The 24,304-nt window shown below is 35.9% G+C and overlaps 1 protein-coding gene across 9 annotated transcripts in view; it reads right to left on the bottom strand.

Annotated features, from left to right (window-relative positions):
• Positions 1-1,961, bottom strand: part of LOC140155933 (misshapen-like kinase 1) — a 78,632-nt gene extending 76,671 nt beyond the window's left edge. For all 9 annotated transcript variants that reach the window (XM_072178953.1, XM_072178952.1, XM_072178956.1 and 6 more), the window contains exon 1: positions 1,683-1,961. In XM_072178953.1, the coding sequence (XP_072035054.1) occupies positions 1,683-1,730 (48 nt within the window). In that variant the 5' untranslated portion in view covers positions 1,731-1,961. The remainder of the gene's footprint in view (positions 1-1,682) is intronic.
• Between the last annotated feature and the right edge of the window lie 22,343 nt (positions 1,962-24,304).

The raw sequence follows: 24,304 nt of genomic DNA, 5'->3' as shown, positions 1-24,304 counted from the left end.
GATTTAAACAAAATAAAGTGTTTAAAAAAAAGTAGACTTTCATTTATACATGTATGTAGATGCACGAAATTGGTTTTAATATAATATTGGTTACTTAAAACAAGTAATTACCCCACTCCTCAGTTTGCTTTGTAGCGCCACAATCGTGAAAATAGCACATTAGGCCGTGTAAAATTAATATTTTGGTTCTCGTCCCCTCCCTCCTCAATTTCTGGGATTTGTCAGATTTTTTTTTTTTTTTTTTTTTTTTTAGATTTTTCAATTTTTTAGACTTTGGAATGATTTATGAAATCTTCATACATATAAATAAGTTTATTAGAGAACAAGCATCACTTCCAAGTCTTTTGTGGTACTCTAGGGGTTTATCCTCAGAATCTCACATTTGAAAAAAAAAAAAAAAAGGGCCTCATCGTTCCTCGAGCACTGTTGGAGAAGACCGAAAACTACTGACAATGCTAATTTTACATTGGAAAAAAAAAAAAAAAAAACACCTCCCTCCCTCATCAATTCATGAAAATCCTCTGGACGAGAACCAAAACATTAATTTTATACGGCCTTACAGATGAGTATACAAAATCGGCCGTTCTTGGTATACTGAGGTTTTTAATGGTGTGACTTCTTCATGAAAGTCCCAGCTATGTCTCGGCAGTGCGGGGGAAAAATTGTACACCCCTGCAAAAGCCCCCGCTAACATGAATGATTGGCCCGGCATAGCGGGGGCGATCTACTGTACATCCCGCCAAGTCCCTTAACTTCCCGCCCTGCGGGGCAATGATTTTGTGTACATCCCGGCTATGTCCCGCATGTTCCCGCTATGTCCCGGGTCCCCAGGGCCGGGAAAGACTTGATAAGTGCATTAGTAATATGCAAAAGTGACGAGCCGCATCACAAAACTTGGCGATTGCCATCGCAACAGTTAAAAATAGTTGCTAACCTTAGTTGGTTGGTTGGTAAATACATCACCTGACTAATTATTAATTCAGAATTTCAGGTACCTTGAATGAATGCAATATGGATTAACAATTCAACGATCAATACTGTCACAAATCTGATCATTTTTTACTAAAAATTTTAAATTTTCAACTTCATGTGAGGATGAATAGGCCTACTGTCAGTCAGTCAGTGGAAATAATTTAGTCACCGGGAATTTAGTGCTTGACAACTTAGCTGCTATGTGTACATGTACCGTTACGTCATGTATGATGTACCGTATATAAATAATAATTATTTCAAAAGCACACCAACTTTATTAAATATAGGCCTATAGTATAAACTACTTAAATTGATTACAATCAATGCTTGAAGCAAACCCACAAAAATGTTTTCCAGTTAAAGTAATTTCTCAATCTCTCTTTGTTTTCATTTTTATCTGTACATGTGCAGTCACAACTGTGCACGTATCATGCGTATCAATCAGCTGTTCCAGTCCCCATGCATACTGAAACAGTCCAAAATACATGCACATTGCACAGCTACAAAGCCCGTTTCCTGTGTGTGCGGAATGGGCAGAACCAACATGATCATGTCGTTTCCATTTTATGAATGCTTTTGGTGTCGCCACTAAAAGCTTCCATCTCACCCCAAATGCAAAGATTAAATCGTACCAATACCCATGCTAGATTCGGAAAATTGTACGGTATATATTACACTGTAAATAACGTCATAAAACATTGGTATCTTACCCGCAAAGCGCCGAGATCAATGTCATCAAGACTTCTCATCGAAGCCATTTTTCTGCGATCTCCGATGAGCCGGCCGGTACAAAAATCGAAAATAAACTCCGATATAAAATCCCTTTTAGCGGGATATCCAGCCCAGTAAACGATCCAATAAGCCCTCTTAGTTTTGAAACAGGTATGTGTTGATCTAAATACGAAATAAAGCTATGATTAACTATTCATTTCCGTCGGGGCTATCCAAAAATATGAATCATTTTCTCAGAGCCTGCCCTTCTTCCTGTGCAGCCATTGTATACATATGCAAATTTTAAAGGTGAGGCTGAGGTCAAAGTGGGATGATATGGGGGCGCTATAATTGATTGAATTTTGCGTCCAGGCACCTGTTTGCGTCTAAATTACAGATTCGTGTAAAATGTCATTTCACTCGCAGGTTATGTTAGCACATCTATGACAATGACAAAGGTACCAAAATCAGCCGCAAGCTGAATATTTAAGACAAAAATAAAGAATTTACATGAATCTGTAATTTAGATACAGAATCAGAATCAGAATCAGAATTTATTGACATTCACGATATAACAGGTAGGCCTATGGTCAAAATAAAAAGCAATACTAAATACTACAACTAATACAATTTTTTAGTGAAAGACATACTGCAGTTACTGTCCGTTTTCCTATACACAATACACAGTGCTCTTTCCCATTGACGCGTGACCTTTACAAATAGCCCTACGTTAACAGTATAGGGATATGACTAGTTAACGTCGCTGTGTGAAAAATAACCGGCCAATATTAAAAGTACTCTTCTAAAGTTCTAGAAAATATAGTTTTTAACATGTCCTAAATTTTAGCTAATTTAGATGTTTGGAAATATTCGTACTTTGGTGTTTTAGTTAATGTTATAGGTAATAGTACATTGCCTAGTTAACGTCGCTGTGTGAAAAATAACCGGCCAATATTAAAAGTACTCTTCTAAAATTCTAGACAATATAGTTTTGTAACATGTCCTAAATTTTTAGCAAATTTAGATGTTTGGAAATACTCGTACTTTGGTGTTTTAGGAAGGATATGTAAACGACAGATAACACCAAAAATATGAAGAAATTATTTCTAAACCGTGTTAAGTCAAAAATCATTATGTTGCTCATTTTCAAGAATGCTGGTTTACAAAAAGCACGACATTGTCTGATTTCGTGAACAAAGCCACACATAACATTGTTTCCTTTCGTTTCCTTTATAATCGGTTACCCAACTGAAGCTATGAATACCATCTTTATTGCGATATCGCACATGAAAACAGTCACTTGTGCACAACCAGAGAAGATCCGATTTAATCAGTTGAGCTGTTTCAATGAGTGTTATCTTGGTTTAATAGCTTTTAATGGGGTTAAGTCCTGCAAATATCGAGATGAATTCTACTGTATACATTACTGCATCATGATAAAGTCACAATGAAAATAAGAAAATTACTATTATATACTAGCACAATAATAACGTAACACTGAAAACTAATTACTAAAAAATACGAGAAGCAAAAAATTTAGAAAGTTTCAGTGTGTCATCAAAAGAAATCGCTCATGTGAACTAAGAAATGAAAACACTTAATTGACAGTAGGCTATCTAAATTATATAGCTACATGTATTTGAATGGAGCTTCAACTTTGTCAATATACTGTTTTCTTCAGTTTGTTTTTTGCCAAATTTTTCATTTCAAAAATACCAAATGGCAATTTGACTGACTTACAAACAATTTTAATTTTTGTACACTTGCGCTGGGATCACTGAATGCGTCTTTAACGTTGGACGCGGATGAAGAAGATACCAAAATAGAAAGAAGATGATGAAATTATTTTACTCCACAAAAAGTACAAGGAAGACATCAAAAACTACCCCAGTCAGTCTTCTTTCACATATGTGTACAAGCTATTCACAAAAAACATCCAAAGTCGATGACTTTGAGGCGCCAGACTGATCAAAACTGAGACTATTAGGCCCTTCTAGGCCTAGGCCTATATTGTTAAAGAGTGAAAAAAACTCACTCCCCAAAAGAGTGATTCGCTTATAAGAGTGAATTTTATCTCTTTATATGAGTTATTGGAGGACAACTAGGGGGAAGCTTATACTTATTTGTGTCTTCTATACTATCCATCATATACCCTAGGCCCTGCATAACGAAATTCAACAATATTCAATATCCAAAGCAATATCCTCACTACAATAGGCCCCCAAAACAGAACTCCCACCCCACATAACCGCAAATTGACACAAAGCTTCATTCCATGAAGCATTTCTCTCATATTGATCATCATATCCCGTCCAGCTCACATTGGGCGCCCCATTCCTTTTTAAAGGAATTTTTATTTGAGTGGTTTTAAAGTTTAAAAAACAACTTTTTTTTTTTTTTTTTTTTTTCGAGTGGTTTTATAACTGAATCACTCTTTTGGGGAGTGAGTTTTCACTCTTTTACATTTAGAGAGTACGGTCAGATCAAAATTAGCCGAGAGAGCAAACAGGTTTGATTTTCAACCACAGATCACAGGCAATAACTTAATCAACTGAATACCATGCCAGCTCAATTGTTTGGAATTCATAGACTAGGCCTACAAAGATATTTGCCCGCTCCCCTAAATGAAAATAGGCCTCAATCTGCATCCGCTATAGGCCATTAGGCCTACACACAACACAGATGCCACCGCCAGAATACCGTATACACATAGACCTGAAGTTTCCAAGGAGTGAGACAGGGAGATACATTGTCACCAAAGATTTCTGCAACAGCACCCGTACTGGAGGAGGTTCGAGTCCCGGGCTCGAGTCCAACCCGGGGTCATAACTATAGGGAAAGGGAATCAACATCGACGGGGAGATACTAATGGATCTAAGATTTGCAGATGTTGTTGCCTTGCAGTGGTGTACCCAATGCACTCCTACCGGGGGGGGCTGGAGAAAAGTTGATCCCCCCCCCCCCTCTTCAACAGAAAGGTTGGCCCCCTGTCGGGGTAAGCAACCTCACAATTTTGACAATATTTCCGCACTATTTTCTTTAATACTATACGGTATTCTTTTTGTCGCCATTCTTCTTCTGTCGCCCTTCCTTTTTACCGCCCCTGCTTTTGCCCAGGCCCCCAAAGCGTCAATGAAGGATATGGAAGATCAACTGTGCAAAGAAAGTATATAGGCCTACATGTGGAATCACAGGTGCACAACAAAGGAAAAACACAGCTGAAAATATCCAAATCTGTGTAAACTGCCGGATGGATATATTCATGAGGCTGAGTTCACATAGAAGTATACTATTCGGGTACACAGGGAAAATATGCCACATAGTGCCAGGTTGGCACTTGCCAACTGATGCCAATGTGGCATTTGCCAGGTTCGGCCAAGAAGAATGTGCAAGGGGTACGCACAACCAGGCATTTGCAGCCACGGGCCAAATTGGCATTTGCCATCAATATCCAGAGTGTCAGAAATCATTGGCATCTGCCAATTGTACCAGGTTGGCAAGTGTCAATCTGGCAGGGGTTAACATTATCATTTTTGGTGATTTATAGATTTGTATTATTTTTGAACAAAAATGAGATTTTTAGATGGTTTCCAGCGGTGGTTCCCAGTGTTTTAGGCTCCATATTGTTTTGAACATACAAAACATTGCATGATCTTTGTTTTCATTGGTTTTTGTAATTTGAATAAATCAAAACAATGATTTTGTATAAAAATGAGCTATTTCTGATGATTGAATTTCTTTTTCATGTGTTTTTAATTTTATTATTCTAATTTATTTTGGAACAAAAATGCAATTTTTGGATGGTTTCCTGTGGTGGTTCCCGGAGTTAGGCTCCAGGTCGTTTTGATAATAATTATGAATTTGCAGGTTTGTACTTTGATGTGTTTTTGTTATTTTTCAAGATTTAAATTATAATGGAACAAAAAAAAAATGCATTTTTGGATGGTTTCCTATGGTGGTTCCCGATGTTTTCGGTTCCGTGTTGTTTTGATAGTAATTGTGCATTGGTTGATTTGTGCTTTCATATGTTTTTGTTACTTTGCAAGATTTAAATTATTTTGGAACATTGAATGCATTTTTGGATGGTTTCCTGTGGTGGTTCCCGGTGGTTCGGCTCCGTGTTGTTTTGATAGTAGGCCTACTGGTGCATTGGTAGTTTGGGCTCTCTCATTTGCAAGAATTAGGCCTAAATTATTTTGGAACAACAATGTATTGTTAGATGATTTCCTGTCCTGGTTCACGGTGTTTTCGGCTCCATTTATGCATTTGTGTTCAGTCGTGAGCTCCCTCAAATGCTGTTGTATGTGAAAGAGCTCTAATGACAAATTATCATACCAAACCAGTAAATGTGCACGTCGCAAAAAAAAGTAGATTTAAGATTATTCAGATGAAAAATTAGTGTGTGTTTCAGTCAAAAGTAAGAAGAAACGCCATTATTAAACTTAATTTTTGTTTGCAATTTAAATAACACAATCTTAAAAATCACAATGAAAGATAAAACGGTTTTGTACACAATACCACGGAAATGGTGTACATATTGGCGTAAATCAACCGGGAGGTTGACAAGTATTGGCGAAGATTAAATTAAATGAGTTTTGAAATTGTCAGTTTTTTTTTAAATTTTGTTTACTTTTTTATGGCTTGAAGAACTGAATCGCGTATTACGCAGCCCACCACTCGCATGGCGCAGAGCGCCACGCAAAGTTCATTGCGCGTACCGGCGCGTAATTTTATCGCAATCGCGGATAAGCCAAGTTGATTGATCGGTGACGCAAAATCACGCACGAGAAATGCATTATTTACGATCTGCATCATTTTCTAGCTCGGAAGGCGCGCGCGCAAACGGCTATCTTCTGAAGATAGCATTGCGGGCCTAATAAAGCAACAGAAAACATTTCACGCATTTGAAAAACATCTCTTGTTAGGAAAGTTTGTTTTTGATGTGTTTTGTTTGTTTGTTTTTCCACTATCTACTCAAGATAGCGGTTTTTTTATAATAAAATAGGCCTAAGAAAGTAAGAAAGGTTGACAATATTTTGTTATCTACCATTTAAAACCGTATGAACTAATTTTTTTTTAAAATATAGAATTTACGGTGTGATTTGCAAATCATTATAGGCCCTTTGCGACATCACGAATCATGCATATGCTGTCAAAAAAACGCGCTCCAATCCTACTTACGGCCTGCATCATTTTGTCGGCACTCGCAAACGGCTTTACGGGCTTAATAAAACAACGCAGAAAATATTTCACAAATTTAGAAAACGTCTGTTAGGAAAGTTTGTTTTGATGTTTTTTGTTTGTTTATTATTATTTGCCTGCTTGTTAGTTTTTCCGCTATCTACTCAAGTAAAATACAAAGAAATTGAGAAAGGTTGAATATATTTTGTCAGGCCTATCTACTGATGATAGCATTATAAAACCTAAAGAAATAATACAAAAAGAAGGAAATTATAAGACTTAGCATGAGACGAGTCAAAAAGATAATTTGATATGTTTTTGTAGTCATGTTTGTTTGTCTGTTTTGTTTTGTTTTTTGTTTTGTTTTTTATCTACTCAAGATACCATTTACAGTGCGATTTGCAAATCACCCGTTGCGACATGCATCTGTGAACACGCACGAGCCCACTTACGGCCTGCATCATTTACGATCTGCATCATTTTCTCGGAACGCGCAAACGGCTATCTTCTGAAGATAACATTGCGGGCCTAATAAAGCAACAGAAAATATTTCACACATTTAGAAAACATCTGTTAGGAAAGGTTGTTTTTGAGGGTTTTTTGTTTGTTTGTTTGTTTATTCCGCTATCTACTAAAGATATTTTTTTTGTGTGATAAATTACAAAGAAAGTAAGTAAGAAAGGTTGACAATATTTTGCTATCTACTGATGATACCATTTGGAACCGTATGAACCAATTTCTTGTTTGTTTGTTATCTACTCAAGGTAGAATTTACGGTGTGATTTGCAAATCATTATAGGCCCTTTGCGACACCAAGCATCATCTGCTGTCCAAAAACGCGCTCAAAGCCTATTTACGGCCAGAAAATATTTCACACATTTGAAAAACATCTGTTGTTAGGAAAATTTGTTTTTGATGTGTTTTGTTTGTTTGTTTTTCCGCTATCTACTCAAGATAGTAGTTTTTTTAAAATAAAATAGGCCTAAGGTCTAAGAAAGTAAGAAAGGTTGACAATATTTTGTTATCTACTGATGATACCATTTGAAACCGTATGAACTAATATCTTTAAAAAATCATAGAAGAAAATATTTCACAAATTTAGAAAACGTATATAGCCCCAGACAAGCAACGTGTATAAGTAGGCGTAAAACTAATTTTGGTGGGTTTAATTAAATACTTTCCAGAAAAATCATGAAACGTTTCATAATATTTTAAAAAGCCTACTAACGGTGCCTTAAATTAAATATTGTTGTATACGTTTTTCTAACATTTTCACAAATCATATCGGCTTACTGTCAATATCAATACGGCGTATTTTTATTCATAAACAAAACATTGATTATAATAAAAGTATTTTGTCAAAATCGGTAATAAATTAATTTAGGTTTTCTATTAAATATGTAAAACAAATGTTAAAAAATGTTTTTAATAATTTGTGTTTGCTGGAGTTCGTGCAAGATCTCGATAGAAAAAATACGTTGTATTTTATTAAGTGGCATTATTTATTATAAGGGCATTATTTATTATAAGGGCATTAAGGGCGTGTATAGGCTATAATCTTAAAATACAGGGTGATTTAAAATGAACTGTACCCAACTTCAAAAATTAAAATAAAATACTTACCGACATTTAAATAAATTGTGTTTGTAGGCTGTAACAGGATAGTATGTTTTCTATTATTGGTGAAAAAATCATGTCTTTACCTTTAATGGTTTGGACGAAAAATACATTCTTAGAAAACACACCAAAACGATGTTGCACACATGAGTATTTTAATCAAATATTCTGTTCTACAACGGTTTGATCACTCAACTGCCCTCAGACGCTTTTAGTTCAAAATAAATTGCGCATGTTTATTTAAAAATGAAAATAAGATGAATTGATAAATGAATAAAATTAAAATTAAATACTTACCGACATTTAAATAATTTTATGTAGCAAGCTGTAATAGGGTAGTAGGTTATGTTTCCTATTATTTGTGAAAAATTCTGTTCTCAATTACGAGTGATATTGCACCAGCACCATTTCTATTTGCATTTAAATTTCCCTCTACAATTTCAAGTCAACGAGTCCTTTGTTCTACATGTATTATTTACATGTAATCTTTGGAAACCTGACATTGTCATAACCGTCATAATATATTCAATTTAGTGATACAAAAGTTCAACAGTTTAAAAATTGTAAAATGTATACGACATCGTTTTGTGTCAATTTTTATTTATTTCGTTTGTACATAAATTAACACGGAATAAAGCTAAATTAACTTTGAAATCTGATTTTCTCAAAATCAACTGATTTTACAAAAATAATGTAGGCCTACGACAAACGAAAAATGATTATGTCGAATAACACCAATAATGAAACTGCTGTTGAAATATTAACCATCAAACGGTAGGTCTACTCGACTCATCTTACTCATTGTTGTAAAAGAAATAGGCCTATGTAGCCCCCCCCCCCCTCAACACAAAGGTTGACAACCACGAGAGTAACCAAATCTTTCAAAGATCCCCTTTGCAATGATTTTTCATCAAATTTACCCCCCTTTTTCATGCAAATTCGAGGTCAACAAATTAAATAGACCCTACACCATATTTTGCCAATTTCACGATCCTTGCTTAGACTGGATCCTTCAGTCTTTCAACAACTACGCACGGTCATCAGGTTAAGGCAATGTGAAAGATTGTGGGTAAATAAAAGGCGCCGCCATTAGAGGCCAGAAGGATTCAGGCTAGTCCTTGCTGCTGGTAAAAAATAACCCCTTTCCCGCAATTTCAATTTGGTAACTCTCATGGTTGTCAACTTTTGTGTTGACTAGGGTGCCGGGGTAGGCCTAAGGCCTATATAGTCATTTTCAAATAACCGCAATCTACAGCTGCTAGTATAAGTTCTGAAGAAAGTTTTATATTTTTTGCTGACATTTACCCGAACATTTATTTTAACCTACGTCATGTATATTCCTGAAAACAGTCACCAGCATGTACTTTTCAAATAATTTAGCTATTCTATTTTGATAATTTCATAATAGTTGAAATTGTAACAAACTGACATAAGAGCACCCCAATTATGTTTTACCTTTTCATTCCTATCGTGCTTTTAAACCTTTAGATCATTGAGCTGCTGAAATATGCTTATCATACGAGTACGAGTTTAACGTGGCTGTGTACTCTACTCCCCATTCCAGAAAAATACAGAACTAATTTTTTGAATAAAAAACATTATCCTAGTAATAAAAGTCAAATTTTGATATCTAGCCACTTTTTTGAAAATAAGGGCCAAAAACATGCGTTTTAGGGTGTTTTCCGTATGTTGTGATAATCAAGCCCAAAGACTTGAACTAAGAATAATAACATTTTATGCCTTCTAATTTTTGGAAAAGACATGTTTCATTCTTATATAAAGCAACCATTTAAGTAAAATTAGATCAAAAAAAATTAGATCAAAATTTCGGCATATACTGAAGATTTTAAATGCTTAGATTTGTTCCAAGTTTGTGATTTTCGTGACTCGGTTGTCAGAAAACATGCCGAAAATGCATGTTTTTGGCTCTTTTTCAAGATATTAGTGAAATAGTGAACTTTTTCTTGTATCTCCAGTTAGGACTAACTAAAGGATTAGGATTTAGCTATGTTTCATTTGCCAAAACAGGATAATATTTTTTAATCGCAAAAAATTAGTTCTGTATTTTTTCTGGAATGGGGCGTAGACACTGTTTCTTTCGCGAAATTGAGTTTTTTGAAATGTATTTACTTTGTTATGTTTTTCATAAATACAAGAAAAAATAATCCAGATTTGTTAACTCTAACTGTTCTATTTTATGGATTTTATTTCACTATTTCACTTGTTTCCGCAATTTAGAAGGAAAGGAAATCTTTGTTGTACCATCCCCAGACAAACAAGTACCTAGACCTATAACTTTGGTTTGCGTAGTGAAGTCAACACTGCTTAGCAACGATTTTGACAAGGACGCAACCCGGACGCAAACAAGCAGACATGTTCGCGTCTACAGAACATGTTGCATTTGACGCGGGCGATAACGGCGCAGCAATCACGCAAACGATCGCGTTTTTCGTTCCAGACATGAACGCTTATTTCTACGCGTCCGACCACCCGACCAAAATCACCTTGGATACGTGGCTTCACCTACTGCCATGGTTAGGGATGGGCAGTTATAGGTCTAGGTGGTATGTCTATGGTACCATCGGGGTACACGCGAGGAACAACACATCGCGTTTTGTAGTCGCGCAATTTGTTAACGCACGGATACGCTACGCATACGCAACGATTATCTGCATGCGCGGCGCATCTTATGGAAGCACCACGGAAGCACTGATTTCAAAAAAACCTTGCGGTCAAAGGGCTCCGTTTTAGCATGGACGTATTATAGAGCACGTAGTGCGATGGACTTGCAACTCCGATCATCGATGTGAGGTCAGCGAAACAGCGATCGTCACGCTTGCAACATGTGGACGTAGATGGCAGCAGCATTTTTCTTTAATTAGCATATTCGTGACGTCATGTTAACGTAAGTCTCCACAGCACTACGCAGTAGGCCGTAGGTGGCAGCAGCATTTTTCTTTACTTTTCCAAAATGGCCCCGCCCGGGAGACGCCATTGGACGCCATGTTAGTGCAGGGTAATACACAGGGGAAGCCGACGGTGTCGCCACCTTTTTGTATTGCGCTAGTATACGAGTTGCAACGGCCTGGTTTTAGCTACTGTGATTTGTTTTCAAGTTCTCTCCCCCGATTTTAACATCAAGATATGAAAAGATTTCGCCCAAACTTCTCAAGGGGCTGTGGATTTACTCGATGTTCACGTAATGTAAGGAAGAAAGACGAGAAATGCCGCATTCTCCTGTGATCTTTGATCAAAGTGCAAAATGTGACCACTTTAAACTTCAACTGCCTTTATTTCAATGTTCATTTTCTCGGTAAAAATGACGATTTAGGTACACGATAACTCAATGAATACAGCATTTATTAAGCAATTGTGCTCATCATAAAACGCATGATCGACTTAAGGGCTGGGGTATGAACGTTTGGACAGTATTTATTTTGGGACATCAGAGCACATCAGACATATCGAATTGCATTCTGAATACGAAGAATGTCATTCTGATATCAAATAATTTTGATTTTTGAAATTCGCAATTTTATACACATTTTATGGCAAATCATTAAAATTGATATTTTTGATATTTAACAGTACTTGAAGTAAACTTTATAAATCTGATGATTTATACTTAAAGTGTATGTAGGTGGGATGAAAAGCCGACGATCAATTGAAAATTTGGACCTTTCGTATTGAAGATATGGATTTTTTTCCCCAAAACACCAAAAAAAATAGGTCTTTTTGGGAAAAAAATCCATATCTTCAATATGAAAGGTCAAAATTTTCATTTGACCGTCGGCTTTTCCTCCTGCTACATACACTTTAAGAATATATCATTAGATTTATATAATTTACTTCGAGGACTGTTATATATCAAAAATTTGAAAAATATCAAATTTTTATAATTTGTCATAAAATTTGTATTATATTGTGATTTTCAAAAATGAAAATTATTTGATATCAGAAAGACATGCTTCGTATTCAGAATGCAATTCGATAGGTCTGAGGTGCTCTCATGTCCTACAAAAAATACTGTCGAAACGCAATAAACGCTCATTTTAGATCCCTTAAGAAACGTTTTTCTCATTTTCTTATATTGTAGTCTATTTCCAATTTTAGGCATCATTTTGTGCAAATAGGCGTTTGTGAATTTTAAAAAGTACATTTTGATGCTTTATAGGCCTATGGTCAATATCTCAAAAAATAAGGCTAATATCAAAAAACTAAAAAAAAAAATATGGAAAGAGTGTTTTTTTTTTTTTTTTTGTACTGAACAAAAATTTTCAAAAATTCATTTTTTTAGGTAAAAATCAAACAAATAAAAAACAGACAAACAAACATGGAAAATACAATAATATACCAAATTATCTTTCCGACTCGTCTCATGCTAAGTCTTATAATTTCCTCTTTTTTGTATTATTTCATTAGGTTTAAAAATGCTATCACCAGTAGATAGGCCTAACGAACAACCTTTCTCAATTTTTTTGTATTTTACTTGCGGAAAAACTAACAAGCAAACAAATAAATAAACAAACAAACAAAAAACATCAAAACTAACTTTCCTGATAGACGTTTTCTAAATTTGTGAAATATTTTCTGGCCGTAAATAGACTTTGAGCGGGTTTTTTTGAGCAGATGATGCTTGGTGCCGCAAATCACACCGTAAATTCTACCTTGAGTAGATAACAAACAAACAAGAAATTGTTGGTTCATACAATTCCAAATGGTATCATCAGTAGATAACAAAATATTGTCAACCTTTCTTACTTAGGCCTACTTTCTTTGTAATTTATCAACAAAAAAAATCTTTAGTAGATAGCGGAATAAACAAACAAACAAACAAAAAAACTCTCAAAAACAACCTTTCCTAACAGATGTTTTCTAACTGTGTGAAATATTTTCTGTTGCTTTATTAGGCCCGCAATGTTATCTTTAGAAGATAGCCGTTTGCGCGGGCGCCTTCCGAGAAAATGATGCAGATCGTAAATGATGCAGGCCGTAAGTGGGCTCGCGCGTGTTCACAGATGCATGTCGCAACGGGTGATTTGCAAATCGCACTGTAAATGGTATCTTGAGTAGATAAAAACAAAAAACAGACAAACAAACATGAAATATACAAAAACATATCAAATTATCTTTCTGACTCGTCTCATGCTAAGTCTTATAATTTCCTTCTTTTGTATTATTTCATTAGGTTTTATAATGCTATCATCAGTAGATAGGCCTGACAAAATATATTCAACCTTTCTCAATTTCTTTGTATTTTACTTGAGTAGATAGCGGAAAAACTAACAAGCAGACAAATAATAATAAACAAACAAAAAACATCAAACAAACTTTCCTAACAGACGTTTTCTAAATTTGTGAAATATTTTCTGCGTTGTTTTATTAAGCCCGTAAAGCCGTTTGCGAGTGCCGACAAAATGATGCAGGCCGTAAGTAGGATTTGAGCGCGTTTTTTGACAGCATATGCATGATTCGTGATGTCGCAAAGGGCCTATAATGATTTGCAAATCACACCGTAAATTCTATATTTTTTTTAAAAATTAGTTCATACGGTTTCAAATGGTAGATAACAAAATATTGTCAACCTTTCTTACTTTCTTAGGCCTATTTTATTATAAAAAAACCGCTATCTTGAGTAGATAGTGGAAAAACAAACAAACAAAACACATCAAAACAAACTTTCCTAACAAGAGATGTTTTTCAAATGCGTGAAATGTTTTCTGTTGCTTTATTAGGCCCGCAATGCTATCTTCAGAAGATAGCCGTTTGCGCGCGTGCCTTCCGAGCTAGAAAATGATGCAGATCGTAAATAATGCATTTCTCGTGCGTGATTTTGCGTCACCGATCAATCAACTTGGCTTATCCGCGATTGCGATAAAATTACGCGCCGGTACGCGCAATGAACTTTGCGTGGCGCTCTGCGCCATGCGAGTGGTGGGCTGCGTAATACGCGATTCAGTTCTTCAAGCCATAAAAAAGTAAACAAAATTTAAAAAAGAACTGAAAATTTCAAAACTCATTTAATTTAATCTTCGCCAATACTTGTCAACCTCCCGGTTGATTTACGCCAATATGTACACCATTTCCGTGGTTTTTGTACAAAACCGTTTTATCTTTCATTGTGATTTTTAAGATTGTGTTATTTAAATTGCAAACAAAAAATTAAGTTTAATAATGGCGTTTCTTCTTACTTTTGACTGAAACACACACTAATTTTTCATCTGAATAATCTTAAATCTACTTTTTTTTGCGACGTGCACATTTACTGGTTTGGTATGATAATTTGTCATTAGAGCTCTTTCACATACAACAGCATTTGAGGGAGCTCACGACTGAACACAAATGCATAAATGGAGCCGAAAACACCGTGAACCAGGACAGGAAATCATCTAACAATACATTGTTGTTCCAAAATAATTTAGGCCTAATTCTTGCAAATGAGAGAGCCCAAACTACCAATGCACCAGTAGGCCTACTATCAAAACAACACGGAGCCGAAACACCGGGAACCACCACAGGAAACCATCCAAAAATGCATCCAATGTTCCAAAATAATTTAAATCTTGCAAAGTAACAAAAACATATGAAAGCACAAATCAACCAATGCACAATTACTATCAAAACAACACGATACCGAAAACATCGGGAAACACCATAGGAAACAATCCAAAAATGCATTTTTGTTTTTGTTCCATTATAATTTAAATCTTGAAAAATAACAAAAACACATCAAAGTACAAACCTGCAAATTCATAATTATTATCAAAACGACCTGGAGCCTAACCCCGGGAACCACCACAGGAAACCATCCAAAAATTGCATTTTTGTTCCAAAATAAATTAGAATAATAAAATTAAAAACACATGAAAAAGAAATTCAATCATCAGAAATAGCTCATTTTTATACAAAATCATTGTTTTGATTTATTCAAATTACAAAAACCAATGAAAACAAAGATCATGCAATGTTTTGTATGTTCAAAACAATATGGAGCCTAAAACACTGGGAACCACCGCTGGAAACCATCTAAAAATCTCATTTTGTTCAAAAATAATACAAATCTATAAATCACCAAAAATGATAATGCCAACCCCTGCCAGATTGACACTTGCCAACCTGGTACAATTGGCAGATGCCAATGATTTCTGACACTCTGGATATTGATGGCATATGCCAATTTGGCCCGTGACTGCAAATGCCTGGTTGTGCGTACCCCTTGCACATTCTTCTTGGCCGAACCTGGCAAATGCCACATTGGCATGCAGTTGGCAAGTGCCAACCTGGCACTATGTGGCATATTTTCCCTGTGTATACGGTGCACGTTTTGCAGGTGCACGCGTATAGCTTAAATCGAGCAATGCAATTCCATAGTACCGGGTCACATAAGGCTACGATCACATAGAAGTATACTATTCGGGTACGGGTGCACGTTTTGCAGGTGCACGCGTAGGCCTATAGCTTAAATCGGGCAAGGTAGTTTCATAGTACCGGGTCACATAAGGCACTATTCGAAGCTATTCGAAAAGGCCGTATACCTGCGTATAGATAATATAGTGGGAATCGTGCGTGCGCGATTTTAGTGCAGCGTATACCGTCCTATTTTTAAAACTAAACCATATGTGGGTAAATTCATTTTTTTGTAATAGGCCTAGATGCACTATCTAATTCTGCACATTATGACACCTCATTCAATGCAATGTGACCTCAAGAAGTAAAGTTACAAGCATTTGATTAGACGAAGAAAATTGGTAAACTGACCTACAAATGTAGGCCTATACTCGCTATTAGCTATACGAAATACGCTCATTTGACCAGGCTGAGTTCACATAGTATACTCCTATATGAACTCAGCCTGATCGAATGAGCGTATTTCGTATAGCGAATACCGTATACCGTATACCGTATACTTCTATGTGAACTCAGCCTTAAGAACTGTTGTACCACTGTTACTGAATTAGCGAAGGGTCTATGACATTAAGGGATCTAGAATGAGCGTTTATGGCGTTTCGACAGTATTTTTGTGGGACATGATAGCACCTCAGACGTATCGAATTGCATTCTGAATACGAAGCATGTCTTTCTGATATCAAATAATTTTCATTTTTTGAAATTCACGACATAATACAAATTTTATGACAAATTATTAAAATTTGATATTTTTGACATTTTTGATATATAACAGTCCTCGAAATAAATTTTATAAATCTAATGATATATTCTTAAAGTGTATGTAGCTGGGAGTGAAAGCCAACGATCAATTGAAAATGTTGACCTTTTATATTGAAGATATTGATTTTTTTTCCAAAAAGACCTATTTTTTGTTGGTGTTTTGGGGAAAAATCCATATCTTCAATACGAAAGGTCAAAATTTTCAATTGATCGTCGGCTTTTCATCCCACGTACATACACTTTAAGAATAAATCATCAGATTTATAAAGTTTACTTCAAGTACTGTTAAATATCAAAAATATCAATTTTAATGATTTGCCATAAAATGTGTATTACATTGCGAATTTCAAAAATCAAAATTATTTGATATCAGAAGGACATTCTTCGTATTCAGAATGCAATTCGATATGTCTGATGTGCTCTAATGTCCCACAATAAATACTGTCCAAACGTTCATACCCCTTCCTTAAATGCTAACTATAACCTATGGAGCAGATACTTGATCAACAATAAAAGAAATGGAACAGAAATTGGTTACAACTCAGAGAGCTACAGGGTGTCCCAGAATGATTTATACCGTGTTTGAACAAAATATCAAAAATATATAGTCAACAGTGTATCTAATTTTAATAAGTGCAATGCAATGACACACATGTATCCTACTTATTCTGTGACTTTCATATAGAAATAGCTTCATTCATTTTGGCGTGACAATGTTGTTACTGAGAATGGACGAAAACTGCATACCGGTACGTGTAAGGCATGGGTCCTGTATCATATCGTCCAGCCGTACTGTGCAATATAGTGGAGAAATCCTACATCATTTTTTATAGGAAATACTCCAAATTTGGCACAGATATGATATGGGATGAAGTGAAACATTTCAATATGACTTCAGATATTTATGTTGAAAACATATTTTTTATGTGATTTTTACCATTATTTTAACCCAAACATTTCATTATTACAGAAGATATAACTTCCACAGGGGTCCGCTGCACGGCTGCAGTAAATTTAAGTTCTCCGTTACTTAGCTGTGGGTTTGCCAATATACTGTAGACATAAATACATGCTGTGACACTAAGGACGAACCTTCTCTATAATAGGCCTACTTCTTTTTGACAAATCAATCTCTGCCGGCATTTCAAATGATAAACTCACACGCCGCAATAATTGTCTTCAAAACTGCCGCCAAAGAAAGAATAGTCACCCAAGCATAACAAATCCTTTATTCCCTACAAGGATTGCTTCGTATAACATCATTTATTTTAGTAGAAGTAAGAACAGGACACAACAAATATAGGCCTACAGGGTGTCCCAGAATGATTTATACCGGGAAAGGTGGATTTTTTTAGGTATGAACGGCATTTCTATATGTCATATTGTTTTGCATTTTAAGTTCTACATATATTTAGCTTTCTCAGATATTTTAGATTTTAAAAATTGGACGATTCTAGTAGAAGTTAAAGAGGATTACATAAAAATGGTGAATTCCAAGTTTTTACAAAGCAACCTATTTTGAAAATCTGTAAAATTACTAAACGTTTAGCACATAGTTATTTGGAAAATGTTATGCAGTATATTTGTTGCGCCCTGTTCTTACTTCTACTAAATAGTCGATATCTATCGTTTATTTATGATGTTACGAAGCAATCCTTGTATGGAATAAAGGACTTGCTACGCTTGAGTGACCTTAGACCATTCTTTCTTTGGCGGCAGTTTTGAAGCCAATTATTGCGGTGTGTGTGTTTCATCATTTGAAATGCCGGCAGAGATAGATTTTTGTCCACAGTGTGGCACAGTATATTAGCAAACCCACAGCTACCGTGACGAAGAAGATTAAAATTTACTGCGTAAAGGATCCTCTGTAATAATGACATTTTTGGGTAAAAATTGGGGTAAAAATCACATAAAAAGTATGTTTTTCAACTATATCTGATGCCATATTGAAATGTTTCACTTAATCCCATATCAAGAATTTGTAAGCTCTACATCTGTGCCAAATTTGGTGTATTTCCTATAATAGAATGTAGGATTTCTCCAATATTGCACAGTGCGGCTGGACGATGGTGAGAAAGGATCCATGTGTTATGTTGCTTAACTCTTTACACTGGCTTCCAGTTGACAAACGTATCCAATTCAAAGTTCTTCTTCATATCTACAAGACATTGAATGGTCTATCACCGATCTACCTTGAGGAATGCGTTCAAACCCACAAACCGTCACGGGACGGTCTACGCTCATCAAAAGATCAGTGCCGCCTTACCATTCCAAGATCTCAGAAATGTATCGGTGATGGCTCCTTCAGTGTCTTCGGCTCACGCCTCTGGAATAACATACCACTCTCAATAAGATCTTCTCCATCTGTTGACATTTTCAAACGCTCGCTCAAGACACATTTGTATTAATCTGTTGTTTTTGTGTGTAGTTTTTAATATTGCTTGTTGCATAAGACCATGTAGTGTTTAAGTTCTTATTTTGTAAAGCGCAATGAACATGTTTGGTATTGCGCTATAGTAAGCGCCGTATATTATTATTATTATTTGCACTGTAAATTACACACATGTGGTTTTCGTCCATTTTCAGTAATAGCAATGTTACGCAAAAACGAATCAAGCTATTTCCATGAAAGTCACAAAATAAGTAGGAGACATGTGTGGCATTATATTGCACTTATTAAGGATTAGATACACTGTTGACTAGACTATATAGTTATATATATATATCGGCCATACTACGGTTTCCATAATAGGCCTACATCAATTTATATGTTCTTTGTATCCTATTATTTTTGTCAATAATCAATATAGTTAATGAGCTAAAAGGACTGCAAGGCTCATTAATATGTCATTTTTGCCAATATTTTGCTAAAAATCAATGCATAAATGTTCAGAGTACTTTTATTTTGCATACTTTTGCCCGAAACTTTGTCAAAGTGTTTCTAATATGTTCTAATGTATTATATAGTGAAGCCGCCCTCTAATTTGCATATTTGCATAATTAATGAGCTAATTTGCATAAATGCTAATTAATTATGCAAATATGCAAATTAGGGGCGGCTTCACTATATAATACATTAGAACACATGAAGAACACTTTGACCAAGTTTCAAGGCAAAAGTATGCAAAATAAAAGTACCCTGAACATTTATGTATGGATTTTTAGCAAAATATTGGCAAAAATTATATGTTAATGAGCTTCTCCAGTCATTTTAGCTCATTAACTATATTGGTTATTGATAAAAACAATAAGATATAAAGAAAATATAAATTTATCTATTTTGAAAACCGTATGTCCGATCTGCTTCAAACAAAAAGCATATTGATAAGTGTGCTTTGCTATACTCAATTAATCTGTTTAAAACATGTTTAGAGCACTTTCATAATGCCTCCAATGAGTGTACATTCGAAAAAACAGACTGAAAGTCACAGTAGGCCCGTCGCAACATGTATCTTCTTCTGGGAACCCAAGTACTTACGGCCAGCAAAAGTCATTTTCTCCGTTGAACTTAACTATCGCTCATGCAGATACTCGTGTTCGGAAAATGTTTTGGTGTTTCATGCTTTTTCGCTATCTACTGAAGATAGCATTGCGGGCATATGCCATATTCTATATTAGACCAGTCAAAGTAGGGTCTATATGAAACCACTTAGGCCCTATTACAGCAGAATCCATTTAATCACCAATCATTTCAGAAAAGCATACTGAATAACACATTAAAAGTCCCCGAAAATCCCCGCAGTGGAACAGTGCTTAATTTACATAAATTCAAAATGGCCACTTATGCAGCGGGTGAAATTTCAAAGTTGGTCAAATCTTAATAAAAACATACCAATGTATTATGCTATGTGCCGGACGCCACCCTTGCGCCAAATTGACCAATTCAGCATCGATTCTGCGCCCCTCCAAGCGATGAAAGTCAAACTTTTCGCGCGCTTCGCACTCATTTCAGCACAAAATCAATTGAAAGAACATTTTTAGACCAACTATCAACTTCTAGTAACCAAAATTTATTAGTGGTAGGCCTTATTCGTCCAAAATTATTGTTTCAAGAATGGGGGGGGGGGGCATTATGTATCCTTAGCCCTAGCTACGTCACTGCCTAAGATATTCTTGGGTGGGTGGGGGGGGTCCGGCGGCGCCAATTTTGTTTCTTGCCCCGGGCACTACCAACCCTAGTTACGCCACTGTGGATACCACTGGGCGCGCGTGACCAAAAAAAAGTAGAATTCAACGTTGGAGGGGCTCACGGACCTGTTGGTAACATGGCTTGGTTCAACATTACATTGTTGAGTGTCTCTGGGGTGCATGGCCATAATACCCGTATTAATGTGTACCAACAATATAATACAATCTATATTATTACCTGTGTAAAACCAGTAAAAAAAACTCACTAGAACAGAATCATATTATCACCCACTATTTATTGCATATCCATTCATAATTATTATTATGCATGACTTCAATTTCATCAATAATGCTATCTACACTGATCTACTGAGCACCAAATGACCAATGAGTAACCCAAAGCTTATTCATATCACCGATTTGGAACTTCCTATAATGATAAACAGACCACTTGAACATTATTGGTCACACATTTTATAGAACATCACAACTATCCATCACATGTACAACTATATTAGAATGAAAGTTCATCTGTGTTGGTAGTAAACATAATTTAGTGGTTTAAACCTTTGATCACAACACAAAAATTTGGACGAAGTTCAAATTCTGGACAAGGAACCCAGATATTTTGAGCGTGGTGTGAAGTAGACTGTCCCACAGTCTCGGTTCCATCACTGGGTAAATAATTAATGCTAAAACCACCTTCTCCTTCACTCCAAATATTAATACCAACACACCACTAAGCCCTAACTACCAGCAACAAAGATAACCCCTTCGTACATACTGTGTACAATTGTACACATGGACTTCTATTGCTCCCTGTATACCAGGGGAAGCTTATTACTGCAAGCAAACACCATGTGCACAATTGTGCATTCATATGCTATCCTCCAGTGCAGAGCGCCCTCGCCTAACTGAATGTCACTTTTCATAATCTAAGAGGGCATCACCCACTACAGCACGTTGCCAGAAGACATGTACTTTCCCTTTTTAATTTTATATGAAATATCATTGTGGACAAGCTAAATTCTAGTCAGGGGTTAGTGTAAGACCTGTAGAAAACATGGAACACTATTTTTGATCAAATGCTTCAAACATATGTGGTGTAGAATTTTTTTTAAATGGTGTGTACAATTGTACACAGTGTGTCTCACCTTGTAAATATAAGACTAATATATTGTGTTCATGCAGTTGTACACAGTGTGACTAATCTTATCAATATATAGGAGTTATTTAGTATACTTTGTACATCATTATAAGTTATTTTTAACTCTTTTGTCAATGTTTCCATTCAGTTTATAATTTGCTCTGGATGCATTTTTTGGAAAAACCACTATGTAGGCCTATTATTACAGAGATAGTTAGGAGTAACTGGTCGTTAATGGGCCAGAAAATGGATCGTGTAGAGTGGGGTAACAAAATTAGCCTCAGAAATCAAGTTTATTAAGTGTGATGTCTTTTTCGGTCTCTCCAAAGACAAGAACTGTTTATTAGCATTTTATACCAACTTAATGAGAGTTAAGAACCTACAAATACGGACGTATGAAGGCAACAGAAAAAAGAAACAAAGGGTTCAAGTTTGTTGCTTCATATATGTTACCAAGTTTTACTGCCATTACTTAGTCATAATGTGTACAATTGTATCCAAAAAATCATTGTAAACGTCGTCACTTAGTCACAATGTGTACAATTGTACACATGCCCTAATTTGCATAATTGATGAGGTAATTATTTTTTTTTTAGTTTTTCACAAATTACTATCCAAAATAGTTATAATAAGCATAAAAAATAATTTTTTGATCGAGCCGTCTTCCTTCGTGTCCGAAGGGGATTTATAGTGCTCCTGGAGCACTGTGTGTCGACGAAAACTCAATCAATCCACAGACCAACTTATTTTTTTTTTTTATAATATAGCTCTCATCGGGTTTATTTAATGTTATATAATCTACATAACCAGTCGTTCTCCAAAGACCCGAGGGAGGGTCTAGGTGTGAAGGAGGCCATCTATATCAGAGTGAACCAGCCATCGCTGAACAGAGACGGGGGCCGATACAAGCTACCTAGAGTGTACGACCCAATTTTGGGGTCAAGTGTCCGAAAGGTCGCTGACCTCTGAATTGGGTTGCCAGTCTGCTGATGAAAGTCGAAGTACGCCCTTAAAATTGACATCGCTAGGCTGGTCAGAAAAAAAATAGGGCGAACACTCCCCGCTCTCCCATATATGACGTACTGGGCGAAGGGACAGAACACGCGATGGCGGGGGTGTTGCAGTTTACATAAACAGCCAGCTTCCATACATCATGCTTGAACCCGATTTACCACCATCATCCGAGACTCTGTTTATAAAGCTTTCATTACCAAATACAAGACCGATTTTAATTGGAGTGATCTACCGTTCGCAAATTGAAACAGATTTTTGTGAGACTTTTATTTCAATATTACATGAATTATTAGAACCATTGAACAAGGGAAGAAATCCATGTGAAATTATATGTGTAGGGATTTTAATCATGATCAGTTTGAAACCAATAATGCTAATTGGAGAGAATTTGAAAAAACAATGAGTAATTTTAGGATGCAGCAAATTATAACAAAAGCTACTCGTGTCACAAGTAATAGCTCAACTTGTATTGACCATGTTTGGACAAATAGACCACACATGTATATTAACAATGGGGTGATCAGTTGTGCGTACAGTGATCATAGATTTATTTATACCAGCAGAAAAGGCATAAGAACAAAACGGGATCCAAAAATCATTGAAGCCCGCTCTTTTCGTCAGTTTGACGAGAACTCATCATGCTCATTTGTCGATGATCTTTCCAATATTAATTGGGATGAAGTTTACAGTGCCAGCTCACCTGATCATGGATGGGATTTGTTCTTAAAGCTTTTTTTGCCATTTTTTTGGCAAAGATCAAAGTCTCATTTTTTTGGCAAAGATCAAAGTCTCAAATCAAACAAACAAACAAACAAAGTGTTCTTTGCATGAAATAAGTAAGATTTAGGCCAGATTTAGGCTAACAAATGGGATGGGCGGTGTCACTTGTGGTAACAAATGGGATGGGCGGTGTCACTTGTGGTAACAAATGGGATGGGCGGTGTCACTTGTGGTAACATCATGCGCATAGCAGTGCTAACAATGGCGGAAAGCTAAGACGGAAATCCGTGTGATTGCAGACACGAAAGAATTTTAGGAGAAAAAGATATCCCGATGCCTGTGCAATTGTCTCCAAATTGTTTAATTGGTTTCTGCAAGGTATCGGAGAAATGGCTATCCAAGGCACCAGATAACTTTGAATCGCACCAAAACAATATTGTGTTCATTGACATTTGGTGTAGGCCTATATGAAAGTTTACTTTCAAATCGGGAACGACCTGTTGATAAAATAATGTATATTTTATTGGTTGTTTGTAGCACATACCATTAATATAATCCGACATTTGTCGTTTTCTGTCAAATGTTTTGTGTTTGCTGGGTCAATATCAAAAACGGGTTATTCATTCTATTATAGCGAATGGTATC

This window comes from Amphiura filiformis, chromosome 6 (assembly GCF_039555335.1).
Source record: "Amphiura filiformis chromosome 6, Afil_fr2py, whole genome shotgun sequence".
Lineage (NCBI taxonomy): Eukaryota > Metazoa > Echinodermata > Ophiuroidea > Amphilepidida > Amphiuridae > Amphiura > Amphiura filiformis.
Note: the sequence above shows the minus strand (reverse complement) of the source record. Positions and strands in the feature narration are given on the sequence as shown.